The sequence below is a fragment of the Gopherus evgoodei genome, chromosome 6 (genome assembly GCF_007399415.2).
Source record: "Gopherus evgoodei ecotype Sinaloan lineage chromosome 6, rGopEvg1_v1.p, whole genome shotgun sequence".
NCBI classification, from domain to species: domain Eukaryota; kingdom Metazoa; phylum Chordata; order Testudines; family Testudinidae; genus Gopherus; species Gopherus evgoodei.
In genome coordinates, this window is record NC_044327.1 from 5,044,478 (window position 1) to 5,071,355 (window position 26,878).

The following is a 26,878-nucleotide window of genomic DNA, read 5'->3' on the forward strand; positions in this document are numbered from 1 at the left end:
TGAAGCAGTGACAGAAAGGGGCTTCTCCTACTCCAGGAGACCTAGTGGCACTTTTTGCCCTTAACTTTAGGGAAACTTTGCACTGAGCCCCAGGCTGCACAAACTGCACTCACTTGATTTCCTCTGGACACTGGGAAAGGGAGACATCTCCAGTGATGGCAAGGGGAGCACTGCTGGCAGCCCTGGGCCTGTGGATCCACTACCTCGCTGCTCTCTGTACAGCTACTGCCACGACACAAGCCACTGTCCCAAGTAAGTCTGAGTCCTTGGCGTGGGAGAAACACTGGAAGCTGCGAGACAATATCACTTTTGCAAACATCAGCTTAACTTTTGTTTCTGACTTTATACTAAAGGGGGGAGTGCTGGGATGTGCACAACGGAAAGGGGGGCTGCTGGGGACATGCACAGGTGGGTATCAGAGCATGCATGGGAGAGACAAGATTGAGGTGCAGGGGGCATGTACAGGTGGCTGTTGGGGATGTGCATGTCAGAAAGAGAGGAGGTTGGGGGGGCATGCATGGTGGCGCCCAGGGTTATGACTAGAGAGATGCAGGGGGATGTTGGGTGCGTGCACAGGAAGGAAAGAAGCATCGGGACATGCACAGGGGAGGATGTGAGGTGGACAGGAGGGGGTATTTGGGGCATGTATGGAGGAGGGGTGTGGGACAGGCAGGAGCTTGTTTAGGAGAGGGTGTGGGGCATGCACAGGGGAGGCTGTGGGGCAAGCGGGGGGGTTGGGGGCATGGATAGGGTGGCTGTGGGGCAGGCAGGAGGGGACTGGGGGCATGCACAGGGGAGGCTGTGTGGCAAGCGGGGAGGTTGGGGGCATGGATAGGGTGGCTGTGGGGCAGGCAGGAGGGGACTCGGGGCATGCACAGAGGAGGGTGTGGGGCAGGCAGGGGGAGGGTGTGGGGCAAGTGGGGGGGGCATGGATAGGGTGGCTGTAGGGCAGGCAGGAGGGGACTGGGGGCATGCATGGGGGAGGGTGTGGGACATGCACAAGGGAAGCTGTGTGGCAAGCGGGGGGGTTGGGGCATGGATAGGGTGGCTGTGGGGCAGGCAGGAGGAGACTGGGGGCATGCACAGAGGAGGGTGTGGGACATGCACAGGGGAGGCTGTGTGGCAAGCGGGGGGTTGGGGCATGGATAGGGTGGCGGGGGGCATGCACAGGGGAGGGTGTGGGGCAGGCAGGGGGAGGGTGTATGGCAAGCGGGGGGGTTGGGGGCATGGATAGGGTGGCGGGGGGCATGCACAGAGGAGGGTGTGGGACATGCACAGGGGAGGCTGTGTGGCAAGCGGGAGGGTTGGGGGCATAGATAGGGTGGCGGGGGGCATGCACAGGGGAGGGTGTAGGACATGCACAGGGGAGGCTGTGTGGCAAGCGGGGGGGTTGGGGGCATGGATAGGGTGGCGGGGGGCATGCACAGAGGAGGGTGTGGGACATGCACAGGGGAGGCTGTGTGGCAAGCGGGAGGGTTGGGGGCATGGATAGGGTGGCGGGGGGCATGCACAGAGGAGGGTGTGGGACACGCACAGGGGAGGCTGTGTGGCAAGCGGGGGGTTGGGGGCATGGACAGGGTGGCGGGGGGCATGCACAGAGGAGGGTGTGGGGCAGGCAGGGGGAGGGTGTGGGACATGCACAGGGGAGGCTGTGTGGCAAGCGGGGAGTTGGGGGCATGCACAGAGGAGGGTGTGGGGCAGGCAGGAGGTTGTTTGGAGGAGGGTATGGGGCAGCCTGGGCCACGCACGGGGGACGGAGGGAGGGAGGGGCGAGGGGCGCGCCGCGGGAGTGGGGGGGGTGCGGGGAGGCCCGGATGGGGACTGCCCGTAGCGCGCGGCGCGGCGCTGGAATGCCTGGCACGCGGGCCAAGGTCACCGTGGCGCGCGGTCCGGCGCGGCGGGGGAAGTCCCTGCGGCTGGGCCGCTCCCGGGGCGTGGCTGGCCGGGCGCGCGGGCCCTTTGCCCGGGGTGCCGGAGCCGCGCGGGCGAGCCAGGCCAGCAGTTGTGCGCCTCGTGCCCGGCGCTGCACACACCCGGGAGACACTGGCCCCTGCCCCAAATTGCTACAGTCCCAGCCCGGGGTCTCCTACACCGCTGTCACTGCCCTGAGCTGCTGGAGTCCCTCCTGCTCTGCCCCAGGGAGACGAGAATCAGGCCCCTAGCCCGAGGCAGGGCACCTGGTTACTGGCCCCTCGGGTCTTCTCCATCACTGACATGCAGGTATTGACCAGTGACCAAGCAGGGGACTGGGTTACTTTTTTTTTCATGTGCAATGTGGCATCCGATTGCCCCCTGTTGGTGATAAAGGAGCTGGGCCCTAGTTGTGTGTGTTTATTAGGTGGGTCAAGTGGCCCATCCAGTTGCACAATAGACACAGCTGGAACATCTTGAGCATGTTTTAAAAACAAAAACTAGTTGCAACATGTAATGATGCATTGGCGTTGTAACTAATGCCTTTAAAGAAGATGAAGCAATTAGAGTAAAGTTTGAAGATGAATATAACACATAGTGGAGATATATATAGCACACACAGAACATGGAATGGAAGACTGTATCATCTAGGGAATAGTAGAATTTCACTAATTTTCACTTTGTTAATCCACAAAACTAGTACACTTTCAACAAAGAAACTTTCAACCAACTCTTCATCAAAGATGGGAGAGAGACTAATGCATTTTAAAAATCTAAGCAGTTAGAAAAAAATCTGGACATATCTGGTGGAAACCACCAAGCAAAACTAAGATCGTAGCTAGCTATGGCCCAGATCCTCAGCAGTCACGACCGCCCCGTTCGCCGCAGGCATTTAGGTGGAGGGAGCTGGGCAGGTGGGTGCGGGGAGGGCTGCCTGCAGCAAATAGGGGGGAGGGGGGCGGCACACAGGGGAACTCCCCGCCCCAGCTCACCCCTGCTCCGCGCACGATCACTCCGAGTACGCCGTAGCCGCTTCACTTCTCCCACCTCCCAGGCTTGCGGCGCCAATCAGCTTAGGCACCGCAAGCCTGGGAGGCAGGAGAAGTGTAGCGGCCACGGCGTGCTCGGGGTGATCATTCACGGAGCAGGGGTGACCTAGGGCCGGGGGGGTGCCTCAGGACGGAGGGTGGGAGGTGAGGAGCTGCTGCAAGGGGGGGTGCCTGAGGGTGAGGAGGAGAGCTGCCGGGGGGGGGGAAGGCACCTCAGGGCAGGGGTGAGAGGGACGCAAGGTGGAAGTTTCGCCTAGGGCGCGAAACATCCTTGCACCAGTCCTGTCAGCAGTATTTAGATGCCTAACTGCCTTTGAGGATCTGGGGCTACATTTTTTCTCATTGTTGACACTTCCTTGAGAAACATTAAAAAGAAAATGGATGGAGTGTTAGTGCCACAAGTTGGGTGACTATATCAAGTCGGCAAGAGCAAACAGGACAAATGCCCACTTTTGCCAAAGAAGTCGGAACGGTTGGGACAGAGCTTAAAAAAGGGACTGTCCTGGCCAAAACATGACGTATGGTCACCCTAGGCCACAGTGAAAAGGAATATATTCTCACCTTGAATCTAATCTTATTCTATCGGTGGTAATTCTAGGGCACCCATCACAATAATAGCTTAGTAGCATAAAATGAGAATTCTCTTCTCTCCCAGAGCAAATTTGTAAACATCGTTTTCATTACTATAGCTACTTCCATGCTTTGAAGCCTTTTTGCTTAATGTGTTAGTTCTCCCTAATAATAGATCATGTGGGAACCACTTGTGAGAACATCTCAGATCTAGCCATGCCGTGAGCCTGGCTTTCCTTTAAACTCTCATTGAAGTCAATGGGTGTTTTAGGAGCAGAGGACAGCAGGATCTGGGCCACAGGAAACATAACGTCTGAATCCTTAAGAAACAATACACAGAGATGTTCAAAGGAAGATTATATTTACAGGGCTAAATTCTGATCTCAGTTTAATCAGTGTAAATCTGGAGTAATTCCATCTAAATCAAAGGAGTTACACCAGTTTACATTAGTGTAAACAATTGAAAAATTTGGTCCTCAGCTTTTAATATTACTTGTAAATTCTGTGTTTGGAATAGTTCTGCCAGAGCTGCTGGTATATGAACTTTCCAGCAGAATCTTTTGACACTTCTGAGAGGGCATATTGGAGAACTAACTGCATAGTGCAATCATAGGATCCTGTTAGATTTATTATGTATGAGAAAATCTCATTTTTGGGAAACTGCCCTGTACTTATACTCCCTTGGGCATCATTATAAAAAGGGCCCTTGTGTTTATTATTGTAGAAGTCTGCTCACAGCTGCACTTTATCATCTTAACACTGTTTTAAAGTGTGATTATTTACAGTGTTTTAGGATGCTAGGACCACTGAGCTTTGTGGATGGTCCTAAAATGTAGGAGAGATGGTCCAGTGTGTCTAAAGGATGGGAAAATACCCCCAGTATATTATTTTACAAACATACCAAATGCACTTTAGGGACACAGTCATTCTACAGGGAATGACTCAGGCTTTGAACCAGTGTGTGCAGACATTTGTGCCCACATGGAGTCCATCTGAGTCCTATGGAGCAATGTGCAAGTGCAGTAGTTAGACCACATAATATTTATTGCAGGATTAAAGCCACGGAGTTCTTTCCTCATGTGTGGGATTAATAAACTAAGCTGAAGCTCTTGCACACTGTAGTTAAACAATAGCCTGCTTTATGGGTTGTTTTGTGGAGTTGTAACAAACAGTGTGATCCTATTGTATTGTTTAAACCACTCAGATCAAATCAAGCATGATTATTTCTGTAATTTAGTCCTTGCAAAGGTATTTCACTTGTCTGAGTTACAAAACTTTACTTTGTTAGGGAACATGGGCTGATATAAGAAGCTTGGTGGGTTATTCAAGGTGATTGAGACGTGATGTTCTATTGCGCTTTATCAGCTGTAGGACTAGTTATCTCAGCAGAACTCTTACTGTTGTTTGTGTCAATGTTTGAGCATATGTGTGTTAATTTCAATGGAGCTGTGCCAGCCGAGGATCTAACCCATGATGTTTTTATGTATCTAACCATTTGAATTTCCACATCTGCGTATGTAACATGACAAATGATGAAATTCTTGTTTTTCCAAGATTCCTTCCTTAATCCACAGTTCAAATCCATTGATCCATAGTGAATAATTATTTAGATCTTATGATACTTCATATCCTACACCTACACGGGGTAGTTCCACTTGCTCAAAATTCAATTGTCTACCCACCCAACAATAGAGATCAATTCGATGATGGGCACAGTCTTTCTGCCATTGAAGTCAATGGTAATTTTGTCATTGACTTCAGTGGGAACAGGATCGGGTCCATAATGCTTGATTCTATCCTTCCACTTGAGTCAGGAGCCATTTCAATGTCTATAGAAGTCAGTGGGAGTCTTTCCTTTGGCTTCAGTGGGCAACAGATCAGGCCATAACGTCAGTGGAGTTACTGCTGATTTTCACGGCTGCAGAACTTGCCAACCTCATGCGGTCAAAAATCACAAGTTAACCTCAAAAAATCATGAGCTTGACTTAAAAATCACAAGGATTTTTTAAAAAACAATAAATGTTTATTTTGCTTATGGGTGCTTATGGGCACACTTGTGTCACTTGTGGATTCCTCCCCACCAAGAGGGCTAGAAAAGTATCCTTTTTAACAAAAGGAAAGTTAAGATTCTCTTGTAGCCTCCTGATTCCAGCGCCAGGGCTTTAAGAAAAACACCAAATATTGTGAGACTTGGGATAAAATCATGAGAATGGGCAACATTGCAAGGGCAATATCAGAAAAGCAAGTTCTTTCTGTGCAGAATCTTCACTTAGCCTGTTATTCATAACACTTCTGCTTCCTTCAATTACAAAAATAAAATAAGAAACAAAACATTGTAGATTGTTATTTTGACTGGCTCCCGGACAAATATTATGGTTAAAATGTGTACAATAAAAAGCCCAGAGTGAATTTCATGGCAAGAAAATTGAGTTTCTTTATAGTGCATCATCCCTACACAGATAACAAATGCCAGAAAATTATACTTTGTATTTAAAAATATGCCTCTAAAAGGTACTGCAGCACTGACTACAATGATATTATTAATGTGCATAAAGCAACATGCATGCTTTCATACCTTGCTGAATCAGGACCATAGCAAGTATTAATTTTTAAAAAGGAATAATTTTGCACTTAAGTCACCATTCTCTATAAGGCCTTGTCTAAACACAAAGTTGCGCCACCTTACCTAAAATTGGTTGAAAACCTTTGTGTGGATACTCTTCATTTGACTGAAACCTGACTTCTATCAATTTTAGCTTATGTCCATTCTGTGCCAAATTCAGCTAAATTAATATAAGCCATTTTAAACCAATAAAAGATTGGAGGGGCAATGCAGCAGTTTCACTAAATTGTTTTTAAAACCCACTTTTAGTTAAACTGACGTGAGTTTGTGTATAGACAACGCTACGGTTCTTTGGCTCTATGGAAGAACTCAACGGTTAAAACCCTGCATCAGAATTTCCTTGCAGCTAGTTTACAAATATGAAACTAAATTGGTGTGATGAGATTTTCTTCTCTTTATGGTCCCTACAATCATTATGCCTTCAAGAAAAGGTATTATTATTCAAACTAATTTGTGGTAGTACGACAAGATACTGCTTTTATCCTTTGAACAGGGGCACAAATTGAACTGGCAAATTTTAGTTTTCTGAGTAGCTGTACATGGCTGTTTAATAATGTGTCTTAGCTGGGCCTACTTTTAGCCCATAGACCTTCTTTGTTATTTTAAAACAGTACGTAGTCCATATATATTTAAGCACTGTTCAGCAAGGTAGATTTAGGTTAGATATTAGAAAAGATTTTCCTAACTATAAGGATAGTCAAGTACTGGAATAGATCACCAAGGAAGGTTGGGGAATCCCCTTAATTGGAGGTTTTTAAGAATAGGTTAGACAAACACTTGTCAGGAATGGTCCTTTCTCAGTATGTGGTGAGGGACTAGATGACCTCTTGAGGTCCTTTGCAGCCTATATTCAGTGTGTGTGTGGTGTATATGAATGAATGTGTGTACACATGCACACATACTGAAATTGCAGATTCTAAATGGTCAGAAGGGAGAAAGAATTGTAATTGTAGTGAATTCTTGGTTTAAGATGTGAGTTGCAGCCAAATCATCTTATGCTGTGATCTAATCAGATTTTGCATGCCAAACAAAGGGAGGTCAGGCCAGTACTTGAGGAAGACCGCCAATGAACACCTCTGAACAGCAAGAAGTAATTACTGGTGACTCGCACATACATAATGTATGCTGAGTAAGTAACTATCTGGTGTACCTTGCTGCTGGAGTTGCTTCTCTTCAGTTGAGTCTCTGACCATTTGTGGCCACTAAAGAGTCCATGGCACTTATTGTAAGTACAGGGTTGCTAATCCTGGCAGTCTAGATGAATCGCTATTCATTTTGACTTCCTAGATCTCTCCTGCAATTTCAGCTGTACATAGTAACCACCTTCTCCTCCTCTGACCAATGGCTCATGGCTTTGCATGCTTACATGGTTGATGTGGTCGCAGAGGTGACTGCATTTCAGTGGTGGATGAAATGGTCCCTATATATAAAGGTGTTTTATGAGGCTGAATTAATGAATATTGGTAAAGCACTTGGAGCTCCTCCAATGAAAGGTGCTATAGAAATGCAAGCTCTTCTTGTTAATAATCACATACACGTCAACGTAAGAGCATTCCTGGGAGTTACTTAACTATTACAAGCTAGAGGGTCTATTCCATGCAGTATGGTAGCTGTGTCAGCCCCAGGATATTAGAGAGAAGGTGTATGAGGTAATATCTTTCTTTTAGAGGGTATACTGTCAGCTATCAGAAATAATAGTCTATGTATTGAAATGGACGCACTATTAAGCAGATGCCAGTTTAGTCTATATTTTGGATGATTATCTAATAGTCTTAGTGCAGTGGGGAATTGCCATGTAGTAGCTAAATACAAAGAAAATAGTATAAAGGGAATGCAGCTGGAGTATTCTTATTTGCCTTCCTGTGTGAAACAGGACCTTACACATGCAAAGTCTTTATGAGGTTCTGTGCATTTCATAGCTGAAAGCTGCTTTTATCCCTTTTTAAGACTTTATTGAGTCATCACTGAGTGGAAAGAAAGTTTGATGTTTAACTAAGAACTATTCAGCCTTCAGGGCTTTCTCTCTATGGGTTGAAGAAAAATTATCCTAGTTACTCTGAGGCTGTTTTTCAGAAAGAGGGTAATGGATTGCAGAGATAATTAACATTTGTGGTGAGAGTGAGAAGTTCGGAATGGGCTGTATATGGGGTGGGAGGGGGAGGAATCCCCAAAGGCAGCGATTTATAAGGAATAGATATAGTCAGGCCGACACTAGAAACTTCTACTGGTATTGCAATGTCATTTAGGGGCTGTGACTTTTATTTCTTTATTTATTGCCAGTGTCAGGGCCGGCTCCGGCTTTTTTGCCACCCCAAGCGGCGAAGAAGGAAGCAGGGGAAAAAAAAAGTAAAACCGCAATTGGCAGCACTTCGGCGGCAGCTCTACCACGCTGCTTCATTCTTTGGCGGCAATTCGGCGGCTCGTCCTTCCCTCCGAGAGAGACTGAGGGACCTGCTGCTGAATTGCTGCCGAAGACCTGGACGTGCTGCCCCTTCCGATTGGCCGCCCCAAGCATCTGCTTCCTGAACTGGTGCCTGGAGCTGGCCAGTGTACAAATGTCAAGTGCCCTAGTGTAGACAGTACTGCTGGCATGAAAGTGCCTTTGCCCATATAGCTAATATTGCTGTATCGCTGTTTATTTGTGATGCTGGATGCTAACACCCACAGTAACAGTTATGTTTTGTTTGCAGGACTTCAGAGCACATGCAATACTAACAGGTTAGGCCTCAGTTATGAGTCTATGAGTTCAAGAAGGTAATTTAAGCATGGGTATAACTTTAAGCACATGAGGAATCCAATTACCTTCAGTGCATCTACTCAAGTGCTTAAATTTAGGCACTTGCTTAATTAAATTGCCTTATTCAGCAAGGTAACTGAACACAAAAGGTTGGGTTTTAAATCAATGAAGCATATATAATACATGGAATTACATATATAATGCATGAAATTTACAGAATAACAATATTGAAAAATATAGATACCAGGCAGGAAATATTCTCATATTCTTAACATCTTCATTCCAGAAAATCAACTTTCTGTCATGGAAAAAAATCAAGGAAAAATGGCCATTATTTGTGTGTGTCTTGCAAAATGCCATACTTTGTATCTTTGTGTTCCCTGCTCTAGGTCTGAGCATTTAATGATTATATTCCCAGAACTCTGTGAAATCCTGCTGGAAATGGTGCCAATAAACAAACTGGTAAACAGAACTGAGCAGTATTAGCTTTTGCTGGGTTGAGAAGAGGAGAAATCAATATTTGCTAAAAGGAAATCTGCCAACTAAGGCCCCAGTTCAGCAAAGCATATATGCACATGTCTAGATACATCTCTGTTCAGCAAAACCTGTAGTTAATCACAAGCTGAAGTGCTTTGCTGAGAATAAGGATGGCCTGGACACATCAGGGCCTAAAAAGGGGCAGAAATATTGGTTTCTAGTTTTTAGGAGCATATTCTAAACAGAGGAAATACCATTATAAAAGTGTATGATTTTTATACTGCACTGAGTATGAAATCCAAATAGCACAGACTTTCCTCCTTCCTCTTGTCATAAAAATGAAAAGTAAATTATAGTTTTTTTTCTGAAAGCTGAGGAATTTCTCCAAAAAAGAGCTGCTCATTGCATGCATAGCATACCACATGCCATTACTAATATGCCCTTTCTCCTTCCCTAGAATGGATAGAGAGTAGCTTTTCTTAGAAAGTAGGTTATCAGATTGTCTGCCATAATATTGCCTTTGAAACATGAGCTTCTGTTTCGTTGGCTCACTTTTAATCCCCAAGGCTGCCTTTTGACCTTCCTGCTTGCTTTTTATTTTAGTCAGAACAAACCCAGACACCCACATGGAATAAAAGCATGGATGAGTTTGCTGCTACTCATTAATTACTGAAGAATCAGTTTGTTATTGCTTAAGTGATTTTCATTAAAGCTGAAATTATGGGGAAGACACATCATCAATACTATGAAGCTCATTAGGAACTCATTGATTTCTTCCTCTTCCCCCACCCCTCAATTTGAAAACCTTGGGCATTTCTCCACAATCCAGTGCTAACTGCTTTTCAGATGCACCAGTTTTATCTCTTCCATTACCGGATTAAAATAGAAGCCTAAAACAAACACATACTCCTATAATTGGTCAGTTTCTACGTCCTTGTTCTGGCAGGGAAATGGGCCTTAGAGTAGGGTGAAATGGATTTTACCTTGTCTTCTGACATCTTTAGATATGTGATGATCGAAAGGTTTGGTTTTTTTATTATGCATCTTCCTAAACCTGTTTTAATACCTGTTTCCAATATGCTGTCTCCACTATAGGAAGCACCATAGAAACAAAGAGAGATTTTGAGGGGATCCAGAGCAAATTTTCTTTAAGGACAGCTGACGAACCTGATGATGACATCTGCTACTTGGTCCCTGGTCAAGAAGACACTATGGCACGATGCAACTTCAACCATACCAGTAAAACCTTTGTGGTGATCCATGGATGGACGGTAAGAGGAAACTTCTCCTGGAGCTGAGCTGCAGTCAGAGCTGCTATTGATGTCAGTGGGAGCTCCACACCCACACAGTAACTGCAGTGTCAGGCCCTGTAGTGAGTTACTTGCATAAGCCTGGTGCATTTCAGTGCCATCCACTGAAATGCACTGAAACTTTAGCCCATGGCAGGTGTGTTTACAGTAAAAAAGGGGTTTACTTTCCCCATTGTATGGCTCCTTCAGCATTTCGGGGGCGGCAACTCTCTCTCACTATATGTATGAGCAGCATCTAACCCAGTGAGGAGCCAATCTCAGCTGAGGCTTCTAGGTGCTACTGCAATACAAATAATAATGTGAAATCTCTTTTCAGGTAACTGGAATGTACGAGAGCTGGGTCCCAAAGCTGGTGGATGCTCTGTATAAGAGGGAACCCGACTCTAATGTCGTCGTTGTAGATTGGCTAAGTCGTGCCCAGCAGCATTATCCAGTATCTGCTGCCTACACTAAACTGGTGGGAAAGGATGTAGCAATATTTATTGACTGGATGGAGGTAAGCACTTGTACAGAGGGCTAGATCACTTGGATTGTGTAGGTGCTAGGAGTTAGACTACTTTAACGGTACAGTTTAGTTTGTTCTATCTCCATTCTAGATTTCTTTCAAGAGGAGCTTCAGGCCATTCAGAAAGTGGGTGTGATTTTTCTACCCAAATATTTAATAATGGAGGCAAAGCTAGGTACATGTTCTACGTGGCTCACACACACACGTCTGAACTGCTTTGGAGAGATCACAACTGGAAGAGTGTGTGTTCATTTGTAATCATTTCAACAGCAGAAAGATTCTGATGAACCAGCGGGAATTCAGAGAGGAATAGAAAGGGATGGAGGGGTTGAATTATCAGGAAAAGTTAAAAGAATTGAACTACAGCTTTCCTAGAAGACAATGAAGGCAGGGCACATGGTAAGAGGAACTGACATTGGTGCAGACCAATGGTCTAAAGTTAGGCGCCTAAAGCTATGCTTAGGACTGATTTCATAGTTGCTGAGCAACCCCAGTACACAATGAAGTCCACAAAAGTGTGACTGGGGCAAGAAGGAGAATGCCATCCCTTGGGAGGCGCGGGGCCCGGGACAAATCAGCCTGCCTGCTAGTCTCCTCAGCATCCGTCCAGCACGCCCCCACCGTCTGCTGCTCTCCTCCTCACCGTCTGCCCGCCTGCTTGCCTTCCCGTTCGCTTCCTTATCCCGCTTGCCCTCCCACCTCTCCTCACTGCCTGCCTCCTCACCCCCTCCTGCCTGCTCGCCTCCTAATCCCACTTGCCCTCCCGCCTCACTTTGCCACCCGCCTCCTCGCCTGAATATCAGGACCGATTGTACATCGGTTGGGATGCAGGACAAAGGGCTAGATATCTGGACAGTCTGATTTTTATCAAAGCACGGGGCCCACCAAAGCCCAGGGGGGCCACCTTGATTTGCCCTACCCAAGGGACAGCTCTGAATCGGGCATATTGATTCCCTGAGCAATACTGAGCTACTGCCCAGCATCTTGTTTGATGGAGGCCAATACCACATGCCTCGGGAGAGGTTGCAAGAAACCCCATAGTTGGATAATTAAGAATCTCTTCCTAAGTCCCATCTGTCAGTGGTGAGCTTATGTCCTGAAGCATAAGTGTTTATATACATAAAATGTCTTAATCCTCTCTGCAACTTTGGATGTTCTCATTATCTATCTAAATGTCAAGGCCGTGGCTTCACTGGGGAATAGGGGTGTTCTTAAATCATGTTCACTAACACAAGATAAAATCCTAGTAAAAAGGCAGTTCAGAGTCTTCACATGAGTTAGCAGGTCAGGATCAGAACCCCGCTACCCGTAGGCTAATTCCACTCCTCGGGGAAGGGGTTTCAGAAGCACTCGGTGCTCAAAAGTTGGCCTGCTCTCCTCACATTGATGTCGTGGCCAATGCCAAGTGCTTGTGAAAGTCCCCCCTACACCTTTTTAAAACCCCATTAAGATTTTAGACTCAACAATCCATTGTTCTTGTATTATAACAATAGTCTACCAATATTGGAATGGCAGAAGGAGTGGGGTTTTTTATTGTAGGGTGGTACTAGGGGACAAGGCTAAGAAAAGGAAAATCTAGGATAAATAGCAGGAGACATTTCTTAGTGGTAAAATCTCTTAAACTATGGAATAGCCTCCCAAGTGCCAAGTGGAAACTCCTCACCTGGGACAGGTTAAACTAGACTGGACAAAGCACCAGAAAATATAGCATAGGGAACAATGCTACTATGGTATCAGGGTAGTGCTGTGATTCGTATGAAAATCAATTATGGGATATGTGCACAGCTCACCCTCTCTGAGCTGGGCAGTGATGAGAGCAGCATATATGAGGTCAGCCTTGTTTGACATTAATTTTCTTTAGGAGAAGATTTTCAAAAGCACAAATGGGAGTGAAGTGCCCAACTCCCAATGGCTTTCACTGGGAGTCTATCTGCCTTTGTGCCTTTGAACTATAGAACCACAGGGTTACGAGGGACCGCAAGGGTCATCTTGTCTAGCCCCCCAAATCTGCCTTTAATCTTTTACATGGCACCTAATCCTGTCCCCACTGAAATAAATGTCAAACCATATTGTCTTCAGTCAGGGACTGAGTAGGTTTACAGTAAATTGCAATTTTTCAGATACTTTTTCTGTCTTAATTGTTTTGGTTTTGCACCCTTGGAATTTAAACTTTTTTTTTTTTAAATCTTCCATAGGAACAATTCAATTACCCACTCGACAACCTCCATTTGCTGGGCTATAGTCTTGGTGCCCATGCTGCTGGGATTGCTGGAAGTCTAACCAAAACGAAGATTAACAGGATCACTGGTAAGAAAAATCCTGCTATGCGGTTTATGTGCTCACAAAGAGAGAATGGGGGAGCCTGTTTCTCCCCTGGCTTGAATATTACCTTCTTCTTGAAATTTGGTTTGGTTTTAGTTAGGGCTGTTGATTAATCACAGTTAACTCATGTGATTAACTCAAAAAAATTAATCGTGATTTAAAAAATTAATCATGATTAATCGCAGTTTTAATCACACTGTTAAAAAATAGACTACCAATTGAAATTATTAAATATTTTAGATGTTTTTCTACATTTTCATATATATTGTATTCTGCGTTGCAAATGAAATCAGTGTATATTATTTTTATTACAAATATTTGCCCTGTAAAAAACAAAAGAAATAGTATTTTTCAATTCACCTCATACAAGTACTGTAGTGCAATCTCTTTGTCCTGAAAGTGCAATTTACAAATGTAGATTTTATTTTTGTTACATAACTGCACTCAAAAACATAATGTAAAACTTCAAAGCCTACAAGTCCACTCAGTCCTACTTCTTGTTCAGCCAATTGCTCAGACAAACAATTTTATTTACATTTACAGAAGATACTGCTGCCCACTTCTTATTTACAATATCATCAGAAAGTGAGACAAGGCATTTTCATGGCACTTTTGTAGCCGGCATTGCAAGGTATTTACATGCCACATATGGTAAACATTCGTATGCCACTTTATCCTTCGGCCACCATTCCAGAGGACATGCTTCCATGCTGATAACGCTCGTTAAAAAAATAATGCTTTAATTAAATTTGTGACTGAACTTCTTGGGGGAGAACTGTATGTCTCCTGCTCTGTTTTAGCCGCATTCTGCTATATATTTTGTGTTACAGCAATCTCAGATGATGACCCAGCACATGTTCATTTTAAGAACAGTTTCACTGCAGATTTGACAAAATGCAAAGAAGGTACCAATATGAGATTTCTAAAGATAGCTACAGAACCCAAACCACCAAAAAAGAAAATCAACCTTCTGTTGGTGGCATCTGACTCAGATAGTGAAAATGAAGATGCATCAGTCTGCACTGCTTGGGATTGTTATCAAGCAGAATCTGTCATCAGCATGGAGGCATGTCCCCTGGAATGGTAGTTGAAACATGAAGGGACCATATGACTCTTTAGGTCATCTGGCACGTAAATATCTTGCAACGCTGGCTACAACAATGGCATGTTTGCAAACTTTCAGGTGATACTGTAAACAAGAAGCAGGCAGCATTATCTCCTGCAAATGTAAACAACCTTGTTTATCTTAGCGATTGACTGAATACGAAATATGACTGAGTGAACTTGGAGGCTCTAAAATTTTACATTGTTTTATTTTCAAATGCAGTTATTTTTTGTATATAATTCTACATTTGTAAAGTTCAACTTGCATGATAAAGAGATTGCATTTTAGTACTTGTATTAGGTGACTTGAAAGATACTATTTTTTGTTTTTTACAGTGCAAATCAAAAATAAATATAATAAAAAAAAGTAATAAAAAATAAATATAAATTGACCGCTGTACTCTTTGTATTCTGTGTTGTAGTTGAAATCAATATATTTGAAAATGTAGAAAATATCCAAAAATATTTAAATTTATTCTGTTACGACATTGCGATTAATCACGATTAATACGATTAATGTTTTTATCTCTCGATAGCCCTAGTTTTAGCGATGGTGATTGTGCCTTTGTTTTATGCCTTTTATTGTTGAGTTGCGAGGCCTATAGTGATTATTGATTTGTGTGATGATCGGCCCTACTGGCCTGAGCCCCACTGCGCTAGGCACGGTACTTTGACCTAAGCAGGCAGGAAAACCCCCAGTTTGTCTGTGGGTCTGTCTTCACTGCAGAGCTAGCTCAGGCTGTTACACTGATATTGCCTCTAACCTCCTTCCTGTCCACCTGCAGAGTTTTGTGTTTTAAACCCAGGTTGGTTGGCCCTGCTGGGGCTGTTGGCTAGATCACAAGTGCTGCTTTGACTTGGGTTGGTAACCCATCCACTTTGTAGTGAGGACACAGGTTAACTCACTCGAGTGCTGATAGTCCTCCAGTGCCTTCCCACAATTCCTTTCCCTTCCTGCCCCACTTATGCCTAGAAAGACAGAACACACTTCTCACAATTCACTAGGAGAGAATTGTAGAGCAGCTCAATTCATTACAACACAAAGAATAATGGGATATGCCCCCAGAATATGCACCCAGTGTTCCCCCCGGGTGAGTGCAGCACTATACCAGTGAGGACACAGTAACTTGGGTAGGGTATTGCAGTGTTGATGCTCACACCGAGGTGAAGCTAACCCCAGTGTTCAGACCCAGGTGCTGAGCCCCTGAATTAAACATAGAACTGTCCTAGCAACGTTAACCATCTGTTTTAGACACATTTGCCATTATGTTATGGGAATTTGCACAGTAAGGGAAGTGGATTTAAGTGTCACAATTGAGGTTTTTATTTACTGTTAGAGCAGGTCACTTTTTTGACTTTTGTAATTGATGTAATTTTGAAATTTGAAATTTCTTTAAAAATCAGGAAAATTGACAATGATTATTTTCATTATTCGTGTCATCCCCCCCATACACACCTGTTTTCAGACCAGCAGGTGAGCTGGTTGAAATATTTAAATTTTTTTGACATTTTGAATTTTTAAAACATTAGTTTTTTTTCAAAATCTGGAAAAAATGGGAAAACATTTTGAGAAAAGTCATTTTTTTCCAGCAGCTATAAATATCACAAACTTGTAAGAGTTAAACTGCCTAATTTCTTTACACATCTTTTATATACATCATATTCTGTGTAATAATAATGAAGCTTTAATGTTTGTATTTAATACTTTAGCATACATGAATGTGTGCTTTCATTAATGTATTTAAGGAGCTGATAATGCACACAAAACAACTTTTAAACTAAGGCTCCCCAAACTTGGGGACTGTAACAGATTACATCAGTTTCATCCATTGGTTTGAATTTTTTTACTCCCATGAAGGTTTAGATCCAGCTGGACCTAACTTTGAATATGCTGAAGCAACCACGCGCCTCTCCCCGGATGATGCTGATTTTGTCGATGTCCTACACACCTACACCAGGGGGTCTCCAGATCGCAGCATTGGGATACAGAAGCCTGTTGGGCATATTGACATCTACCCAAATGGAGGAGGCTTCCAGCCAGGCTGTAATCTAGGTGAAGCTCTGCGCCTTATTGCAGAAAAAGGCCTTGCAGGTAAGGCTAGTTTGGAAAGAGAAGGCTAACACCTGCCCAAGTGATCTTGGGGTGGAGTGGGAGGGACTTCCAACAGCACCTAAAGGCCAGGCTACATTGCAGCTGGAAGTGTGAGTTCCAGCTCAGGTAGACATACGTATGCCAGCGTTGATTGAGCTAGCATGCTAAAAATAGCAGTGTTGCCATGTCTATGTGGGCGCTGGGTCTAGCTGGCCCAAATAAGTACCTAGGGTCCTGGATGGGACTGTACTCGGGCAACTCATCTGTCCTCCCACTTGCGCCGCTGCAACTATGCTGCTATTTTTATTGGGCAAGCTTAATCAAAACTAGCACGCTACATCTACTCGAGCTGCTAATTGCTCCTCCTGCTCCAGCCTAGATGGACCCTTAGCTACTTAGAAGCATAAATCTTACTGAAAGTCAATGGGACTGCTGCTCTGTAGGCACTTGTGACAATCCCCCCACAAGGCCCTCATCTCAGATAGATTGTTTTATCACTGATAACTCTGACTGGGTAATCTGATTCTCTTCCTTCTAAGATGTGGATCAACTGGTGAAGTGCTCTCATGAACGCTCCATCCACCTCTTCATTGACTCCCTCTTGTACGAAGACAAGCCAAGCCTGGCCTACCGCTGCAACACAAAGGAAACCTTTGAGAAGGGGCTGTGTCTGAGCTGCAGGAAGAACCGCTGCAACAATCTGGGCTATACAGTCAACAAAGTGAGAGCCAAGAGAAACAGCAAAATGTATTTGAAGACTCGCTCTCAGATGCCCTATAAAGGTAGGTGGCAGCCGTTTCATTGTGGAAAAGCGATTTTTGTTCATGCTGCGTTGTGTGGGAGGAGAATGATCTTGCTTCTTTGCGAACTGAGATCAGGAGACATTGAGCTATTGAAGATCTTTGAGTTTTTCCCTTAAGGAGAGGAGGGCGAGGAAACTGATGTAACACAGTGTTAAGAGATCCAAAGGGAAAAAATCCTATCTTGTCTAATGTAGTCAGTAACTCTGCTTGGAACAGTCTGACTCTCTGAATTTTTCCATCTCTTTCTTTTCCAAACTGTTGCTGCAAAAACTAAAAGCAAACCAAAGTGTGGCAAGTGACTTGCTCTGAGATGTGCAGGCATCAAACTCACACTCTATAGAGTAATGCCTGTGCCAAAGCCTGCCACTGCAAGACATACGCTTTTTTTTTTTTCTAATTGCCACAGTGGCTGGTCTGAAGAGGAAATTGCTGGAAAGAATCGGAAAGCTTTCAGCCAGGGAGGAACTGTTAAAGGTAGATGGCTAGCTAGGTCAGCCTAGCAGCATTAACAGTAACATATGAAGGACCCAAGTATGGTGTGCCACAAGCACTGAGTAAGGAGCAGCAAAAAGCTGCACTACTCCAGAAGTAAACCAAGGACAAGCGGTACTCCCCGTTTCTCTGGTGCTGCCAGTGTTGGAACCGTGGGCAGACTGGAATTTGTGGGTGTTTACAGTGCAGTGGTGATTCACTGAATCAGTTACAACAAACTTCACAGAGACTTTTTGCACAAGAAAGAACTACTCCTTTGAGTCTGGGTGTGCAGGGTTAGCCCCAGCACTGAGACACAGGAACCTTCCCCATGAAACGACCCCAAGCCAGCACTGAAGCCCCAGCAAACAATTTATATTGCCATTCCAATGCCAAGCGATAAATAATCCTGAAGTATTCGATTCTGCCATCCTTGCTCCTGTTAAGTAATCCTTAACACAAGAGAGTCCCCTTGATATCTGTGGAACTACTCACATAACAAAGGGCTAGTGAGCTTGAGTGGCAGATCCACACCAGGTTTTGCCAAGCTGTCAGATTTGCTAGTCTCTCTCTCTCTCTCTCTCTCTCTCTCTGTGCAGGCTGTTCTTAATGATGAATTTTCCTTTTCTGTTTCTTCCTCCACCCAGTCTTTCATTACCAGGTCAAGGTTCATTTTTTTGGAAAGGTGAATGTGACCAAGACAAATCAGCCATTCCTGGTCTCTTTGTATGGCACTGCCGATGAGAGCAAGAACATTGCTTTGATATTGTGAGTATCAACGGAAATCCAGACAAGCACAAGTACAACCCACTGCTCAGGCTATCTCCTGCTAGGCTTCAACCACAGAGGGTATGAATCTATTGCAGCCCAAACTAAAGAACCTGGCTCTCTAGCACAAGCAGTAGAGACATGCTTTGAGCTCTTGTGGTTCAAATCTGGCTCAGATAGCAGCTGTCAGCTGTGCAGTACTGAGGCTTAGCATATAGTCTCCATAAGGGCCACTTTGATCAGAGATTTGAAAAAGAAACGTCAGGTCAGGCTTGTGGCTCATCATAATCAAAAATTCTCCAAGCCAAAGAAATTCAAGACCTTATTATGACATCAGTCTTCAAGCAGAGCTCCCTGCACTATAATAGCTTGGATTTGCTGTTACGCAAGAGAAGTGCTTTTTTTCCTCCCCCATGGTGGAGTCTTAATGTCCTGTTCCCACTAAGTTAAAGGCAAAGACTTATCTGAATCTTAACATAGAGTTTTGTTGTCCAACATGGTTCTGCCACAAGCCGCACACATGGGGGTGCGTAGGAGCTGACCAGCAACAGATTGACTCAGAGATGGGAGCTAGTGTGGGTTGTAAGGGCCTGAGCTGAAGTCAGTGGAAAGATGCCCATTAACTACAGAACACGTGGGATCAGGCCCAAAGTGAGACAGAGCACGCTTGCCTATCTCTGAAAATACACAAAGGCCTACTCACAGATTGTAACTTATTTTTTTCCACAGACCTGAAATTTCCACGAACAAGACCTACTCTTCCCTGGTTTACACCGAGATCAATATTGGAGATCTCCTCATGCTGACACTCCAGTGGGAGAAGGAATCCATTTTCAGCTGGTCGGACTGGTGGACCTCCTATGCTTTTGACATCCAGAGGGTCAGAGTGAAGGCAGGAGAAACGCAGAAAAAGTAATTACAGTAAAAATTGAATATTGGATTTAATTGCCATGTGTCAGGACTCTCAAGATATCTGGTGGGGGTGGAAAGAGATTAGGAGCATTTATTTGAATAAAAGCCAGGAGTCAGAGTCACAGCTACACGCTGTTTGTTTGTTTGTTTGTGCTGCTCTAGCGATGCAAAGAGTCATCAACCTGGCTCAAGCAGCTAATTAGGTTAGGTTTACAGATGTTTCACATCACTGTAACAGCTAGAGCACCTCAGTGATTCTGGTCCCATAAATTGCACTCAGCACTATTCAGCCATGCACTTAAGTATGTGGCTAACATTAAGGATATGAGTAATCATATGGACTTCAGTGGAACTATTCATGTGCTTAAGAATCTTGCTGAATCAGCAACTTTGATGGTATTTGCAGACCAGCTCGCCTGCCTCCTTCTGAGCATTTGTGTAAATAACACTTTTTCATCACAAAGAATGTTCATGAGAAGGGAGGGACTCCTGAACACCCTTCCACATTTGTATTCCCACAGGAAATGTGTGTGTGGCCATCTTGGAAACTCTTTATTCGCTTGGGAATCCTCCGATCAGGAGGGCAGCAACTACAGCATGTGACTTTGTTATGAATGAATACCGCATACCAAGCAGCACTCATGAGTAGTTCAGAAGCAGAAATGCATTCACATAAACCAAATTTTGAACAGTGACCATATTCATAAACCTCGAAATCTGTTGGCAGAAAATCTGAACTGAAAAAGGGACTTAAATCTGACCAATTGTTTGTAGTGTAATACATCCAGCTCTGAATTTGGTACAGTAGTAAGTTTTCCAAAATACACAGTAATGAGAGCTGGACAAATATGGAAAAAATAATCAAGTAACTTTGGCCAATAAAAGCAGCTGCTGGGTTTGGGTGAAACTGGCAACATACTTCATTCACAAAGTTTCAGGGGAGCAAGATTTTTAACCAAGAATGTTCAGAGAATGCAAAGTCACATGAATATTCACATGTGTAAACTCCTAGGCCAGAATTTGCACAGGAAGTGAGGTTCTTACAGCTATTTAAAAAACATGTCATTAATCACAAAGGGTGAAATTCTGTGGAGAGGGCCTGCAAAAAGTCCAGTTTACCTCCTATACATGCAGAAATAAATTTGGGAAAGAAGTGCTTTCCTGAATCAGGTCCCAAGGGCCTGATTGCTCAGCACCTTGCACTGTGATCCTTTAGGAGTTGAGGTCATTTAGCACTTCGCAGAGTTGGGCCAATAAATGACACAATTTGGCTGCATGCAGTTTTCACTCCAAGTGGAGTAGCCATTTGTCCATAACAGTGCATTGAAACAAGTCAGTGTCTTTTTAAAATCTCTTACCAATGAAGTTTCGTTGTACTTAAGTTCTCTAGAAACTGCCTGTGCTGTTTGAGATTGTACAGAATTTTTATAAATGACATTACTGGAATGTTTAAAAACAAATATTGGTCTTATTTTTCACATAGGATATCTAATGTTATTTTTAGCACCGTGTAAATAGATTTTTTTGGTTTGTTGGCATTTTTAAAAAAAATTAGTTTGGACAAAAATGTTTTGTCTTGGTAAAATAGTTTGTTTAGACTTTTAGATGTTTTTGGATTAAGTAAAATTTAAAGGAAATTTTGAAATGGAAAGTCCATTGCAAACTGAAATTTAAACATTTTTTTTAAGAAAGTGTCAAAACAAATTTTTCAATTTTTGAAGGGCGGTGGATAGAGGGGAGAATAGGGTTGAAATGAAAAACTTGGCAAAATTGGCACAAATTGGTGAAATGTTTCAGTGTTGCCAAACCGACCGTACTTTTTTTGGCTGAAAAAATTTTCAGCTGAAAAATTTCTCCCAGCTCTAGCCATTCCTTAACCAATTGCTCATGCATTTAAGAAACAAATGACCCCATCCTTGACAAAGGCACACTGTTTCTGGGCATTGGTTGCATTTTAAGAGCTAAAATGGTCGTCCCTGCTCAACTGTGTGAAAACTCTTATGTTTGATCTGCAGGATGGTGTTCTGCTCTCGCGATGGGATCTCTCACCTCACAAAAGGGAAGGAGGCTGTGGTATTTGTGAAATGCACTGCTAAGCCCAACAATACAGACACAGGGTAAGAGCTCTACTGCAACATATGATGCCACACATACAAATCAATGAATGTAGAACATTGTTTTAAGGATGTTCTCAGTATTGGCTGAAACCAGGCAGTGCTGAAAGTCTTCATAGACTCAATCATAGACTTCTAGACTTTAAGGTTAGAAGGGACCATTATGATCATCTAGTCTGACCTCCTGCACAATGCAGGTCACAGACTCTCACCCACCCACTCCTTTATCAAACCTGTGTCTGAGCCACTGAAGTCCTCAGATCATGGTTTAAAGACTTCAAGGTGCAGAGAATCCTCCAGCAAGTGATCTGTGCCCCACGCTGCAGAGGAAGGCAAAAACCCCCCAGCGTTTCTGCCAATCTGCCCTGGAGGAAAATTCCTTTCCGACCCTAGATACGGCAATCAGCTAAACCCTGAGCATGTGGGCAAGACTCACCAGCCAGACACCCAGGAAAGCATTCTCTGTAGTAACTCAGATCGCACCCTATCTAACATCCCATCACAGGCCATTGGACATACTTACCGCTAGTAGTCAAAGACTAAGTAATTGCCAAAATTAGGCGATTCCATTATACCATCCCCTTCATAAACTTATCAAGCTTAGTCTTGAAGCCAGATATGTCTTTTGCCCCCACTACTCCCCTTGGAAGGCTGTTCCAGAACTTAATTCCTTTAATAGTAAGAAACCTTCGTCTAATTTCAAGTCTAAACTTCCTGTTGGCTGTTTATATCCATTTTGTTCTTGTGTCTACATTGGTACTGAGCTTAAATAATTCCTCCCCTTCCCTGATATTTATTCCTCTGATATATTTATAGAGCAATCATATCCCCCGTCAACCTTCTTTTGGTTAGGCTAAACAAGCCAAGCTCTTTGAGTCTCCTGTCATATGACAGGTTTTCCATTTCTCGGATCATCTTAGTGGCCCTTCTCTGGTTCAGTTTGAATTCATCCTTCTTAAACATGGGAGACCAGAACTGCACACAGTAGTCCAGATGAGGTCTCACCAGTGCCTTGTATAACAGTACTGACACCTCCTTATCTCTAGTGGAAATATCTCACCTGATGCTTCCCAAGACCACATTAGCTTTTTTCACAGCCTGTGAAGGTCCTTCTTCACCTCTGTTACTTCCAACTGATGCCTCCCCAGCTTATAACAATAGTTCTTGTTATTAATCCCTAAATGCATGACCTTACACTTTTCACTATTACAGTTCATCCTATTACAATTACTCCAATTTACAAGGTCATCCAGATCTTCCTGTATGATATCCTGGTCCTTCTCTGTGTTAGCAATACCTCCCAGCTTTGTGTCATCCGCAAACTTTATTAGCACATTCCCACTTTTTGTGCCAAGGTCAGTAATAAAAAGATTAAATAAGATTGGTCCCAAAACCGATCCCTGAGGAACTCCACTAGTAACCTCCCTCCAGCCTGACAATTCACCTTTTAGTACGACCCGTTGTAGTCTCCCCTTTAACCAGTTCCTTATCCACCTTTCAGTTTTCATATTGATCCCCATCTTTTCCAATTTAACTAATAATTCCCCATGTGGAACCATATCAGATGCCTTACTGAAATCAAGGTAAATTAGATCCACTGCATTTCCTTTGTCTAAAAAATCTGTTACCTTCTCAAAGAAGGAGATCAGGTTGGTTTGGTACAATCTACCTTTTGTAAAACCATGTTGTATTTTGTCCCAATTACCTTTGATCTCAATGTCCTCTACTACTTTTTCCTTCAGAATTTTTTCCAAGGCTTTGCATACTGCAGATGTCAAACTGACAGGCCTATAGTTGCCCAGATCACCTTTTTTCCCCTTTCTTAAAGATAGGAACTATGTTAGCAATTCTTCAGTCATATGGTACAACCCCTGAGTTTACAGATTCATTAAAAATGCTTGCTAATGGGCTTGCAATTTAGTGTGCCAGTTCCTTTAATATTCTTGGATGAACATTATCTGGGCCCCTTGATTTCGTCCCATTAAGCTGTTCGAGTTTGGCTTCTACCTCGGATGTGGTAATATCCTCATTCCCATTTGTCATCCTACCATTATCCCTAAGCTCCTCATTAGCCTCATTAAAGACTGAGGCAAAGTATTTGTTTAGATATTGGGCCATGCCTAGGTTATCCTTAACCTCCACTCCAACCTCAGTGTTTAGCAGTCCCACTTCTTCTTTCTTTGTTTTCTTCTTATTTATATGGCTAGAGAACCTTTTACTGTTGGTTTTAATTCCCTTTGCAAGGAAAAATTCTACATAGCTTTTGGCCTTTCTAACTTTATCCCTACATGTTCTGACCTCAATAAGGTAGCTTTCTTGTGAGAAAACAGTCTCATGAGATTGCCACATTGACTTCCATGGTAATGCTGGTCAGTGCTAGGTGAGCTTTGGGAAGCGTCTGAACTTTGCCAAGGTTATCAAAACTCAAGTGACTGAATATTTGGTCCTGGTTCTCTGCCACCCTGTATAGTCATAGACCCCTGTGCAAAGGGAGAGCACAAGAGGTGTAAAGCCCTACCATGCTTTGCACATGAGGGGCCAAGTAGGATATAAAGTGATACCATCTAACTCAGCAGGAAACAAGCACACTCTTGTCTTCAGGACCATTTGTGGTTTCTTTTAAAACATGTCCATCTTCATTTGGGATTTACAGCTAGGTTTCAGACTGTCAGTGGTGGGGCAGTATTTGATACAGTAGCTATTTTTAGGTCTCATGGATGCACCTGCCTATTTAGGTCTCAGTTCGCCATAGTGGTGCACTAGGCCCTCACTCCACGGCTAAGTCCCACTGAAGTCAATGTGAACTGTTGGCGCTCAGCACTTCTATAAAAATCAGGTGTGTGTAATAATTAGTGACCAACAGCCATCAAAGAGTTGAGCAGCTAACATATTGTCACACAACAATTGTTTAGACTTTGAAAAAATCCCACAAATAAAGCTAATATAAGTTATAAACTTCTCCTATTTCTCTTTTAGAGACCAGTCAAGACCTTAAAGAAAGATCAGCTCGTGAATTTTCTGAAGAATGAAGTGGATGAAACATTTCTGCTTTGGATGGAAAAATAATCCCCCTTATGTCGGATGCTGAGAACTGAATGTATTGAAATATTTAGCAGCTGTAATACTGCTGGCCTTTTCGTCTGCTATTCCTAGTTATTCTAGTAGACTCTTTCTTTTGTACAGAGTCTCAGAACGCACAAAGTGGTTACTTAACTATAAAGAACATATTAGCCAAGTAGTTTAAAATACATCTACAGAAAGTGCAACATCTTGATTACCGGGAAGAATTAAGAGATATTTTGCCTCAAAATACCACCTTGTAACAAGGTTTCTTGATATAATGTACTGTATAGCAAATTCTTAGTATTTATTGAAAAGTCTAATTTCTGGGCCTGTATTTTGGCTTTTTAAACTTGATTTGTTACTTTTAAAGATTTTTCTAAAACTGGACAGATGTCTGTTTTTGTGGTTGGGCAACATCCATTCAGTTAATTAATGAGTTTAAAGGCCCTTCGCTGACCGTCGCTCAAGGTGGTCAAATATGTATTTAGCATTCGGGAAAGCATACACCTGCTCTTGCTAAGGCTAGTACTCAAAAGATGCCCAGGCCTGAATGAATATGGAAAGAGAAAATTCTGGATAATAATGCATTGCACTTGAGGTAAACTCCAGTGCTATGAGTACTGATTTATCCTTAGGTATGACCTGTTAATCTATACTCTGTTAAATAGTTCATCCTGCAATAAATTTCCAGTCATAGGAGATGCTAGCATTTTCATTGTCCTACGATGATATTTTAACATTAATGGGTAACATCTTTTTCAAATAAAGCCATCTAAACTCTGACATCGCTCTAGGTTAGGGGCTTCAAAAGAAGTAACAAACTGAAAACTGCAGAAACTTATTTTCATCACCTGTTTACAACACCAATGCAAAATGAGGTGAAAACCAGACCATTCTGCTCTGACCCTGGAGTTTCAGTCATTCGAGCCACAGCTGTTCTAGCCTTGTGTTCTCCTGTATTTTCCAGACATGAAAATGGACGGGCTGCATGATCATCCTTCTCTTTTCTGATATTCTTGTTTCCAAAGACTACTCTCTATTTATTTCTTGCCTATGACATAGGGGTAGAAGCTGTGAGCTGCAAGATGGTCTGAAATGTCACAAATTTCAGTAAGGTGCAGGATCTAGGCCATTCAAGGAGCCTGAGTGTATTGTTCACAAAACACAATGCTCTGAGATCACTTGAATTAAAAGTGCCACAAACAAACACACAAGTACTGTAAAACTGAAGGGTTGGGGGTTTTTATAATAAATAATGTATATTTATTCAAATGCCATGAAAATTTCAATAGCCTTCTTCTCTTAAACCATAAATCAAAAATTGGGGAGGAAATACGAGTTAGAATATGATTACAGAGCCATTTTTCGTAATCCTTGCATTTATTACAAAGCATATGGTGAAGGTGGCATTTGTGCTAAGTCTTCCAGAACAAAAAAATGACACCTATCTGTATGTTATTTTTCAATCGACATACCATTAGCGGATCAGGTGAACAAAGAGCTAACCCAGTGCAATATGTCGGAATGCCAACAGCTCAAAAGGTGCTAAAAATGTGATGTCTTAACCCAATGAATTATAGCTGAGAGAGGTGTTCCGTGGGTATTGGAGCATATCACTCAAGACCTCTAAAAGTGATAAAACAAAGTGATTCATGTTTCCAGCTGACATTGCTTTTACTTGCATTTTCCTGAAAGATGTGAGGACATGTATACTTTTAATACAGGATCTAATAAAACACCTACAGCACTTGAATGCCCAGTGGTGAAAGGTCTCTATACATGTGGACACATGATTTAGCTTGAAATGTTATTTATTACCTGTAAATATATATATTTTTATGTGTATAAAGGTAGTTTGTATATATTGCTGAGATTATCAAGACTATCTCCATTTATTCAGTTGTGTGCTATTAATCCTGTATATAGCTTTCAAAAAGCTACTTAACCATGCTTACGAAATAATGCACTGTAATATGCATTTTCTAAAGAAAGCATCTCAATTTGTACAGAATGGAAACCTAAGGTTTTAATAAAATTGTCAAATTAA

General features: G+C 43.0%; 1 protein-coding gene across 1 annotated transcript; it reads left to right on the forward strand.

Moving 5' to 3' along the window:
• LPL (lipoprotein lipase) lies at positions 1-26,878 on the forward strand. The gene is made up of 10 exons (XM_030567415.1): positions 1-252; positions 10,463-10,638; positions 10,994-11,173; positions 13,378-13,489; positions 16,467-16,700; positions 17,240-17,482; positions 18,622-18,742; positions 19,472-19,654; positions 21,670-21,771; positions 24,745-26,878. The coding sequence occupies exons 1-10, from the start codon at positions 156-158 to the stop codon at positions 24,761-24,763; spliced, it is 1,467 nt and encodes a 488-aa protein (XP_030423275.1). The 5' UTR covers positions 1-155; the 3' UTR covers positions 24,764-26,878.